This window comes from Pagrus major, chromosome 16 (genome assembly GCF_040436345.1).
Source record: "Pagrus major chromosome 16, Pma_NU_1.0".
NCBI lineage: Eukaryota > Metazoa > Chordata > Actinopteri > Spariformes > Sparidae > Pagrus > Pagrus major.
The window spans coordinates 27,140,391-27,152,696 of NC_133230.1; the positions used below are offsets into that span (position 1 = coordinate 27,140,391).

At 40.0% G+C, this 12,306-nt stretch overlaps 1 protein-coding gene across 1 annotated transcript in view; it reads right to left on the minus strand.

The window, feature by feature from the left end:
• The window catches only part of atp10d (ATPase phospholipid transporting 10D), a 36,426-nt gene that overhangs the window by 12,651 nt on the left and 11,469 nt on the right, over positions 1-12,306 (minus strand). The window contains exons 4-9 of the mRNA XM_073483292.1: positions 9,197-9,401; positions 7,373-7,458; positions 6,199-6,305; positions 2,896-3,027; positions 2,658-2,770; positions 615-867 (exon numbers count right to left, since the gene is read on the minus strand). Of these exons, the coding sequence (XP_073339393.1) occupies positions 615-867; positions 2,658-2,770; positions 2,896-3,027; positions 6,199-6,305; positions 7,373-7,458; positions 9,197-9,401 (896 nt within the window). The remainder of the gene's footprint in view (positions 1-614; positions 868-2,657; positions 2,771-2,895; positions 3,028-6,198; positions 6,306-7,372; positions 7,459-9,196; positions 9,402-12,306) is intronic.

A 12,306-nucleotide genomic window follows, 5' to 3' on the forward strand; every position in this document is an offset into this window, starting at 1 on the left:
GACAGGTGCATTCAGGTGCTCTAAAACTACCAGAGGTTAGTGAGGGTAAGATCACCCTCTGGTTTGGCTGCTCACCTACACAGTCGACAGTTGGAGCAGCAGCGGTGAGACACAGCTCATGGGTGTTCTCTCAAAACTCATACTAACCCAGTCATAACTCGAGCAGCTCAGACATGATACACAGATTTTTAAATTCAGTGCGACTTTCACTTCCCAAGGATATCATTATCTCTGATGTCCATCACAAACAAACAATAATAATAATAATAATAATAAAATAGTAATCCAGTGACAGCTGTCTGTACATTCATGGTTACAAATATAGGTAAAAATAAGTTGTAGCCCACAGCTAATAGGAGTTATAACTCTATCTATATTCACCTTTTTATGTAGCAATATGGCAACAACGTTAAATGCTGATACTAATCCATTAAAATATGCGTGGACCTGCTAATGTCTGGCCTGCACACATTGCAATGGTCAAAATCCCAATGCTGCCCCCTTCTTCTTCAGTCTGCCCACCATACTGGCTGTATTTGTTTCTATTAAAAACCTCACTGTCCAAACTGGATTGCTGCTCTGATGAAAGTTAAAGTCGTAGTATCAATACTTACCATTTTCCTTATGAGGATATTCAACCCCATATATACTGCAACGGCGGAACACCATCTTGTTCTCTGTCAGCGTTCCCGTCTTATCAGAGAACAGATACTGGATCTGACCCAGGTCCTCAGTGATGTTGAGAGCTCGGCATTGGATCCTGGAGTCCAGCTGCTCGTTATACAGGGCCAAGTCGTTGTGGATGAAGTAGATCTGGCCCAGCTTCACGATCTCAATGGACACGTAGAGAGAAATGGGGATCAGCACCTGTTGGAGAGAAACTGATTACACCTTCTGCATGATGCAGTTATTGATATGACAAGTACTTCTGAACCAGTAAACTAACCAACTACTATATATGTAAACAAGACATAACACAAATATATTGAACCAAATAAAGCGGGAAACTGTGCCAGAACAGACTCAGATTGAAAACACAACCACCTCTTTCATTTCAATGAACCTCTGTGATGATGCAGTTGGTATGTTAACGCAGGAGCTGGTCATGACAAAAAAGAGGAACCGGGCTCAGCTTTAGCCACAATGTAATGTGACGCCTTCAGGCAAGACACTGTGTTGGCCAATCAAACACGTGATAGCACACATTTCTCACAGATCACTCTTGTGTAAAGTAAGACTGTTTATCTCGTAATCACTGTGACGTAGGATAACATGACTGTCATTGTGGTAACTTTGAATAGCCTGAAAGTATTATAGGGTGGGTCAACAACCCACAGGTGGCCCTAACAGCTCTGCAAACCCACCACCGCCCTTGAAATCTTTGCATTACATTAATGCAGAATTTGTACATCTTTTATTTTTTTATATTTTTTATGTTTATTATAGTCACTGTTTGTTTATTGTTTATTGTCTTCAATGTATGCACCTTATTCACCTAGACAAATTCCTTGTTGGTGTAAAATCCTTCTTGGCAATAAATCTGTTTCTGATTCTGATTCTAAATGTGTTTCTGAAACTCGGAGCTCATACGTGTTAACGACTCTGTAAGGACACTCCCACACAGAGTTTAAAACCCTGCAGCTCCCCTCCAGTTAGTTAGAACTGAAGAAGCCTCTTGGATGAGAAGTGAAACGTTTTCAAGAAACCGAAACAAGTCCAACTGTCTACGATACAGCACTTAGAATTACCATGACCTGGATGACTGAGAACCTTCATCAACATGTAATCACATTAAATTTGTTTGGAACACTGTAATGTACCGTGTTACTCTTCCTAAATTCAGTAATCACATTACAGTTACTTATCAAAAATGTATGCTGTTACTTGCATTACATACATTCTTCAGTTATCTTCATAAAAGGAAAAAAAGCCATCAAGCAGTGTTTTGGAGCTTGCTTGGGCATCAATCTCCTGACCTATCATGATATCTGTGAACTCCAACACAGCAACATGTGTAGTCAACCTGTGGAAAGGCCGATCAGCCTGGAAAGTCTTGTACTGACCCTGAGGATTCTCTGAAACAATTTGTGGGATGCCTCCGACTATAGAGCCATGGTGATGTGAGCAAGCAACTTGAGCAAGTTTGTCTGAATGTGTTTGATCGGTCGATGCAGTTTTATGTCATTTAAGAGCATAAAAGAAAAATCCTGCGTAAGCCTTCCTTGTTAGGATAGGGATGTGCTGATATGTGGGCATATGTAAAGTTTAATGTTATATTCTTAACTGACATTCACATGACGATGCAGCTCAGACGATGTTGCAGAGTAACGCAAAAGGAATTAAATGCTATGAGGAGTAAAAAAGTAATCATAACTTGTTTTGTAAGAAAAAGTAATGTGTAAATACACTGACAGACATAACAAACAGGTGTTGAATTTAAATTTGGTGCATGTTTTTAGCTACTGTCATCAGTGGGAGAAGAACTACATATGGATATTTTATATGTATTCCATGTTCCATGTTTTAAAGTGTGTTGTGTATTGTTGTATCTTGTATTGTTTGTTACCGTAAAAAAAGAAAAGGTGTAATAGATATATAGTTGGAGCTGGTAAAAGACTTTTTTTTCTGGCCTGGGACTGAAATGGTTACCAATTTACCTGCAGCACAATGATCATAGTCCAGAAGACATAGAATCCAGCGAGGGCAGGAGACGTCTCTGTATCAGTCTCAAAGATCGGGTCTTTGAGGTTCTTCAGCCAGAGGCCGTGACCTGAAAAACACCACGACACCAGAGCAGCTCGTCACTCTCAGTAACTGATGATTAAAGCTGGACGTGTTTGATGTTTAATGTTGTGAAGTCAGAGCGGTGCATCGTCAGTCAGGGTGGATACACACCTATAGCAGCAGTCAGACACATGATGATGAGCAGCAGCACACACCACAGCACGTCTGTGTTCAGACGTTTCTCCAGCTGGCTGCGCTTGTACCTCGGCCCACTGTTGTTCATCATGGCTTTAGTCTCATGACCTGAGTCACACAGCAGGAAGAGAACAGACAACAGCCAAGCTCAGTTATACAGACCATTATACTGAAGGAAGTACATCAGCCAAACTTGCTTTCGCAGGAGTTTTACATGACATGAGCATTCATAATAGTTTCATCACTTGAGACAACATATTACATCTTTCTCGGCGGTTTGTTTAGGTATGAAAGCTGGCAATCACATTCAGGTGCACACCAACAACCACACAAAGTAGCTCCAGCATTAGGATATGGAAGCCATGAAATAATGGCCATAAAGAGTCAAAAAGTGGCTGAATGAGTCAAAACAAACTATAGTGCGTGTGTTCAATGAAGGAACATGTCACCCAGTGCGACACTAATGTGTTTTTAAGAGGTCTTCAGAGAAGATGAATCAGGTTGTGATACACACACAATACTTTTTAGCAGGATACGTTCATTGTCAGTTCGGATCAGCACATTAGGTTTGATGACAAAAAGAAGAAAAAAAAAACATGGAATATCACCAGACTTACTGTAACTTTTATATACTATTCACATGATCGAATGATATAGTTAATCTTACTAGGGACTTACAGGGACTGGCGTAACAAGGAAGAATAAAGGGAGCTACACTACACTCCCCAGCATTGAAACATCTGCACACTTTCTGAGGTTATTACTACGTCAGCAGGCTGCTAACCAATTGAATTAAGCAGCATTATGCTGTTAGAGTGTGGCCTTTAACATAATGAACACAGGACCACTTGATGAGAGCTACCCTGTCTGTAAATCATTTGAGTAATGCTGTAATGATGCTTCTCTGAAGGTAGGCTACATGTCAACGCCTTGGCAAAACCACTTTACTTAAAGAAGACTGTTTGTGTGACAGCAAGTCATAAAGGCATGCAGAGGAGGCAACGCAGACATGCCATCAAACTGCAGTCAACATTAGTTGTTTGGTTGATTCAATGCGTAACGGGAGGAAGGTTCGAAATGGAGACAAAATTAAACCTAACATAGGAGTTAAAAAAAACAAAAAAAACACACAAGTCTATCTGAACAACCTCTCTTTCCAGCCCAGAGAAGCACAACTCAGGCTTAATGAAGTGAAGAATTTCTGTGAGTGAATAAAGTAAATGACTCCATGACTGCAGCATCACGGCAGTCCTCCAGGACGCTGCTTTGACTTACATTTTGCTCTGAGCAACCGCCATTGCCTGGAATATCTTACTGCTGATAAATAAAGGCATTATGGTGATTGTGATCATATTTGCTCATGATTAACCATAACAGCAGGGCATGGTTGCTTGCCGGAGCATAGAAAAATTTAGTTTCTATATCAATACATTTGTGGTGGGGCATTTTGAGCATATAAGGATAATATAAATACTATTTATTATTTACAGGTCTGCAGTAAACCCAATGTTAATAGGAACAGTTCAACATTTTTGGAAATAGCTTATGCTCATTATTTCAGAGAGTTAGATAAGAAGATGGATATCAGTCTCCAGTCCGTCTGTCAGGCACGGTGCCAGGATTTCAGTTTTGGCTGGGCCTCATAATTACAGAGCTATGTTAATAATGTTCGCCTTCTTTTGACAGTTTCCAGTCTCAGTAAAACAAACATGATTTCATGCTGTGCAAGGCAACTAGTGCATCTGCTTGATTATGACACTGTTAACTCTTTTTCGAAAACATGATCAATGCCAAGATAACTTCTGACTTTCCTGCGACCATATATATCTATAACGAGCGGTACATGTGAGTATACTGCTTACATGATGTGAAAATGTAACACGAGTACTGTAACAGGACCTGCATACAGTTCAGAGTTGGTAGTAGTGGTGGATGCCTGCTCCCACTCACCTGACTGGTTCCACTTGTTTTATCCCTTCTCTCAACAGACACAAAGCAGCTGGGGTATTTTTTGGTCACACATCATTACATAGGGATTCCATATATTGAGACAAACCTACCATACAGACTCTATAGGCTCTGTGTGGGAGGTTGGATCAAGCGGCTTACATGTAGGATGTTTAGAATGGCTGGAGATAATCTGGGCATTGGCTCAAAGCTTTGCTTTGCTAAATACATATTTGTTGGGAAGAGGGAGAGAAGCTGCAGACAGTTACATCTAACATAAGACCATGGTACATAAGATTTTTGGGTTCATTGGAGTCGGAGGTCACACACTGTACATAATGATTATTTTTGCACTTGTGGTATTTCATGTATTACAACCACGTTTAGAGAAGCATCAGACATAAAATAATAGAGTGTACCAGTTGAGATCAGAAGATGAAGTCAGATCTCATCTCAAACTGGTCATCTATATGTGGATACTGATAAAAAAACTGATGTTCCTGCAGTTGTAAATGTGTGTAGAACAAACTGCAGTCAAAGTGTGATCGATCAGCAGCTCATCTAGAGGAGCACTGTGATCTGATCAGATCTGCCACAAGGTAATGTTTACAATGTGACCACATCCTTATGATAACTGCAGCTTCCTCTACCTATTCAACTGTTAAAAGGCTAAAGAGAAGCCGTTCCTCTGCAAAAACTAACTCACTGAATGAATGCATGAAGCAGCATCCCTACCTTATTTGCATATGATTTCAGATTGCAGGCATAATAAAGATAATAACAGTGTGTATTAAGGTGCATTACCAGGTGCAGATGCAAAAAAGTGTGTTTATATGTTGTTCAAGATTCAAATGTGTTTACAATGCAAACAAGTCTACTGGAGCATAAAGGGAGTCAACGAGGAGTTCAGATCTGACTGTTTTGTATAACAGACCTTCCACTGAAACAGAGGTCTATGAAAACATGTCGGGGGGGGGCTTTTCCTCTCTGTACTGGACTATATGGTTATAAAGGACCCTGAATTGGCTGATGTTGTGAAAATGATCCCTCTAGACGCGACTTACACCTGTCACGACATGCAAAATGAACTCGAACTGCATAAATACACTCAGCAGTGTGGTGACTGAGGCTGTTTTGGAGGAAGCAGGCAAGTCCTATTACACTTTGAAAGTACATCCATGACCCCACCAGGTGCTTGAGACTACAGGACAAAGGGATGATGACCATAAGAGGACACCTTCAGAATTTATGACATTAAAAAAAACATACTTGTAATTGAGAGCTCTGTAATTACTAGTAGTCAGATGTTTATGAGTGATTCAGTGCTCTTACCAGCATACACTACGATGCCCACCACAGTCTCAGTGTTGCGGATGGTGCAGCTCCTAAGCAGGAGGTTGCTGTTATGGAGGCCAACACGAACCCCATTGGGGTGCTCCCTGTGAAACAACATGCATATGTATGTTTGGAAGACAACTAAAAGTGTGTTTGAGGCAGTGTGATGGTTTAAAGCAGGCCTTACTGCACTGTTTGGTGGAAGCCACATGCAGGGACGCTTGTAGTAAACATTTCCTTTACTATACCATTAAAACATTAATAAATAAATAAATATGAGACCTGCGTATTTGATTTCTCAAAGGAGATAGACAAGAGCAATTAAAAATGGTTAGCAGCTTTGTAAGTTTGTATACAGTGTGACCCTGTGATCATTTGATGGCAACATTTTTATGAAAACTATATTTTTGTGTTTATCAACTGATAAACACACTTTTTTTGCACAGGCAGGATATGTTACAGTTTAACAATGAACTCTGTTGTCTAAAATGACATCTGTGCACTGAAACTTCACTGGAAATTTAAGAATTTCAAATTATCTCAAGCATCTTTTTGCATTATAAGCTAAAAAAAACCCAAAACCTGTTACTGATACAGTACATTTGTAACATTAGCCAAATGGTACATTGGGCAGGTTCTGGTAAATGATAAAGATATATCAACATTGCAGCCAAACTAGAATTACTGCCTCCTTGCACCAGTCAAGTTGCTGTTCCTAAGCTATGGCATTGGATAACAGCCAGAACTCATGGCATGTGTGTGCCAGATGTGTTCAGTCACTGTAAGGTCAGAAACATGGTCCATGCAAGTAAGCCAGTGCAAATAACAGTGCCTTGCCCAGCTGGCACAAACAGGCGTCCTTAGTGAACCTACTGTGCTCTTAAGCACAGGTGGAGATAACACAGGGCAGTCATAAACTGGACAGCTGCATGACGTGTGTGGAGGAATGTTTACTGCTGTTCCTACTGCACAGAAGGAAGAGATAAAAAAATAGACAAGGAAAGAAGACAGGAGGTGACAAAGTGTCATATATATGTCGAAACATTTGGACATGTTCAGCTAGACCTCAATCTTTCATGCTGTAGTGCCTGCAGATGCAGCTCGTGCTTGTGTTGTGTTACTACCTCTTGGCATGGACCATGTTTTTGGCCTAAGATGAAGAGAAACTCACATGTAACCTCTGAACCTGCTGAGATCATTGTTGGGGTTCTCACACTCGATACGACTGTGAAAGTTCTCAAGGGTCGTCTCTCCTCCCTGGAACACACACAAAACAACCTCCATCAAACCTGCAGATAACACATATGTGACAATGCAAACCACAACTGGAGGGACATGACACAGGGATTTGTTGCCACCAAGGTTATTATCGTAAACGAAAACAAACGAAATGACGAAAACTAGAATTGAAAAAACATTTTCGTTATTTCGTTAACTGAAATAAATAAAAACTATAATTAAAAGAAAAAAAACGATAACTAACTGAAACTGTATTGTGTGATTACAAAACTAACTAAAACAAACTGAAATTATAGATAAAATTCCCTTCGTTTTCATCTTTGTCAATTTCGGATTGATATGAAATCGATTTATTTCGCTCAAGCAATTTTACGTGAGCTGGCGGCGCCATACAGCACCTCACGGTCCGTCACTTCTCGTGTAGAGCCGGCCAGAGTCGGCTTCTCTTCGCCCCTCTACGGCAAAAAATGGCGTCAAAAGTTGGGCGAAAGCGACAGATTCCTATATGGGATTTTTTTGAATATTTTGAAAGACAAAAGCAAGTGCATTGTCGTGGAAACAGGTGATACAATCTGTGGAATACTTCTCAAGGGAAAAAACCCCACAAATCTGAAAGTCCATTTGAGAAGCTTGCACAAAAAGGCTAATGGCAGGTACCTTGACAAAGTGGCCTCTCTAAGTAGCTCCCCTGAAAGTGAAGCAACATCCCGGCCAGGTAGCACCGGGAAGGAGGAGACATCAATAATGGACTGCTTTCACCGACGACCAAATAGATGCTGGTTAGTTAACACGCAGGAACACCACAAGCGGGAAGATGCACTTGTAAATATGTTTATTGAGACTGGTATTTCTACAAGACTGTGTGGCTCGATTGCCTTCAAAAAGTTTTGCTTTTCACTCGAGCCAAAATTCAAATCACCCGGTGCTGCGCGAGTGAATAACCTTCTTGGAGCTAAGATGGAAAAGGCAAAGCACAAATTGAAAGAGATCATAAAGGGCGTGAGGAAGCCAAAGTATGAAAAAACTAAAACTAATACTAAAACTAATAAAAACTAAACTAGAACTAAGCATTTAGTAAAAAATGAAAACTAACTAAAACTAGCAAACCCGCTCTAAAAACGAATTAAAACTAACTGAATTAGAGAAAAAAAAGTCAAAACTAACTAAAACTAAACTATAATGAAAAATCCAAAACTATTATAACATTGGTTGCCACTCCACTTTTTACTGCCTTTTTTTGTCTGCACCAACTTTTAGGGCAGTGCATATTACATTGAGCTGTATTTGTCTTTACTCCATATGCATATGAATTACATTTCTTGTATTTGTAATAGTTGATTGTGAGACTCATTTCAAGGTCATCAGACAATGACGCTTTGTTTGGGGGGTCAGGCCAGCCACCAACCCAAAGTGTTGGTATTTGTTTTACCACTAATAGGATAGTTGAAAGCATTGTTCTTTGTTGTAAAGTTGCATTAGCTATAAGAATTACATTTGAGGAAAAACAGTTTTTGTAATTGGAGTAAAAAAAAGCAGCTCCCAGTGAGCATGGCCTCTGAGGAGATGGAGACCAGTTTGGCATATAGAGCAAGACTTCATGGGAAGCTAAAAGAAGCATTCTCAATGGAAACCACTTAGTTCTCAGAGGTATGCATGTACACAAAGTTAATGAGAATGATAGAAAAAGGGTTTGCTCTGCGGGCCACAAAAGAAGCAAAGACACATCTTATATTCATCAATCTACTTCATGTATTACCTGCAATGGGAGGTCCAAAACCACCTGTCTTTGTTTCAGGTTGGTCTCTCCGTCCAGGTTGGCGGTCTCAATATAACAAACCCCACGAGGGTCAGATGAATACAGCAGCAGCATGTCAGCAGGGATGATTTCGTTGCAGGACAGACGGACAAAGTCTCCGACTCGCACATCCTTCCAGCACTTGTCGATGTACGCTTTCTGCTTGCTATGGGACAATATGAGTAGACACAAAAGAAGATTAACACAGTCTTGCGCAAATGTTTGAGTAGAAAAAGAGACCACAGAATGTTTTGTGAACATGAGATTACAGTGTAAATTAACATAATGATATGGCAAAAAGATCTAGAGCGGTCAGCATTATTTTTTATTTTTCTGGGTAGTGTACAGAGAGGCAGTAGTGGTAGTGAACAGTTACTCAAGTACCGCACTTAAGTACAAATAGATGTACTTGTACCTTGAGGGTCTCTTCTTGAGACAAGTAGAGAGAGAGAGAGAGAGAGAGAGAGAGAGAGAGAGAGAGAGAGAGAGAGAGAGATTATTGCTACTAAATTTAAAAAAGCTGCAACCAAGGTAGGGCACACCAACTCTCACATAACGTTACTGTAGTTAAGACGTAAGGTAATAAAGGCACAAGGTAAATGTATTGCAGTTTTTTAAACAAGGGTTTAAAAACAAAATAATGATCGAGTCCTTGAGTCCTGCTACATCTATTTTTTACAATGATGTGTTGAGGATTAGTTCAAGAGTCTCACAGCCTGGGGAATGAAGCTGCTCCGTAGTCTGGTGGTATGGCAGCAGATACTTCTGTATCTTTTGCCAGATGGCAGCAGTGTGAACAGAATGTTGCTCTCAAGTAAAAGCACTGAGACCAATAAGAAGGATCTTTGGTCATCCCCTGTTTGACATCCTCAACACGGCTTAAAAGAGTCTGAAGATTAAGTGCTTCACCTGGTTTAAAGGAGTATTTCTGCTGTGTGTCACCAGCAGTGTAGCAATGGTAGTGGATGCTGTATTTCCCAATTGCGGAGCCCAGTTGAAGCTTATACAATGAAAACATTATAGGGCCTAAGATTGAGCCTGGTGGTACTGTACACCACAGGAGACAGCAGAGAGAAAAAAAAGAAGATATTTATGGCAATACGAATTAAACCACTGGGACACTGAATGTTTAATACATGTCTGAGACGATCCAAGATTATGCAATGATCATATTAAACTTCACAGGTCCAACATATTCAAAATGGCGATTTCCAGCATCTAAAGACAGTTCTAAGTCATTATTTACCTTTGGGAAAGCTGACAAAGTGCTGTCATGCATCCTGAAACTTGAATAGAATTTGTCTGCTGTCTTGCGGTCGAGCACACAGGGTTTGAACCAACCAGCATCCTATGAAGAACTACTACTAGTGGCTACTGCCGTGGTTTAGGAGTGATGATCAGTGAGAGAAGTGACGGTTCGAAAAAAACAATGGTGGCTCCTCAAGAAGTTAGCTTAGATGCTGCTATAGCATCAGTTATATCAGAACTGGATAGTATATTTAATTGAAAGAGGAGAAAAGAACAGCACTAAAGACTATCCTGTTGATCTGGTTGGTTTAAGTTAGCCAGTGACAGATAGTGATAGACGGATTTTCCATCCAATCAGCGAGTATTTTTGGAAAGCGTCTGCCCTTATCCAAACAGTTCCCAAAGACAACTTCCCAGATGGCTCTGCGTAACAAACCACCTGGGGGGTCAGGTTAAGATGCAAAATCAAGAAGAGCTAAAAAGCGTTACCATGGAGGGTGTCTTTGAACAAATTGGTGTGTTGAGGGGAAATCTGCTGCCTCAACATTGGCAGGACTCTGGTATTGCAAAAATAGCCCTACTTGTTTTATGATCCTGGTTCTGATGTTGTAACCTGATTATACAAATGCATATTAAAAACACGCACAAATAACATGGTGACATTCACAAAAAGAGGAATACAAAAGGACATTGGGAGCAGTCATTACAGTCAAGGACTAGACTTAAAGACCCTGTATGCTTTTTGTCCTGATTGACTGATCCACTCTCAAATTTAAGGCGTCACAGTACCATTGTGTCTACTGAAGGCAGCTACTGGTTGATGGTTTGGCTCCAGCTGTTTACAACCAACAGTTCTAATTTGTTGGTGAGCAGAACAACATTCTTTTGTCCACAGACCATAATTTGGATGTCACATAGTCTTCTCCATGGGCAACAATTTGGAGTTCCACTATGCAAAACAAATTTGTGGACAAATTTGTGGAAATTTGAAAAACCACAGGAGGTGGACACAAGTCAATCAATGTGAATGATGAATACTACTTTGAACAATATACGTTAAGGCTATACTGCTTGACTATACAGTTGAACCTTTTATTTGGCTTTTGACAACAGAAACAGTGCCAGTCTTTCTAACTATACTACTCTTAAAAGTTCAGAGAACCCACTTATGATTGGCAGGTATTATTCCGATGTGATGTGATGCAATCAGTGGTTAATTATTACACTCACAGTCCAACACCATTTCCAGGCAATGACTGAAATACAGCAGGGCAGAGCTAAGGCATTACCATCAGTGAACAGTATTTACAATGTAAGGTCAGTAGGTAGCGTCCAACTACACCCGTTTTTTATTGCAATCTAAATATAGCACTGACATGATGAGCCGTTTTTGTTTGTTTTGTTTGTTTTTACCATTTATAATGATTATTTCAGCTACAGGCTTTTCTGTGTGTTCAAAGTAAATATATATTTACTTTTTAGACTGTTATTGCAATTTATTACATAATTCACACACACACACAATTGATCATGTGTGCATGTCTAAATAAATACATTGTACATTGTACACTGAATATAGTACCAGTCAAACTGAAATTAATACTTATCTAAGAAACTAAAACTCCAGCGTAAAGAACACTTAACAATAAATATTTACTAAGAATTATGGACGGTGGACCTAATCCAACACAATAGTATAAAAGTTGTTGGGCAGGATTTGTCTAGTAGAAGTAGGCTACATCTTAAATTCCATGACGTGAAGACAATCCTTTGTTAAAGGTTCATTGACCGACTGGTTGTTGAACTTCGGTTTTGTTGCCTTA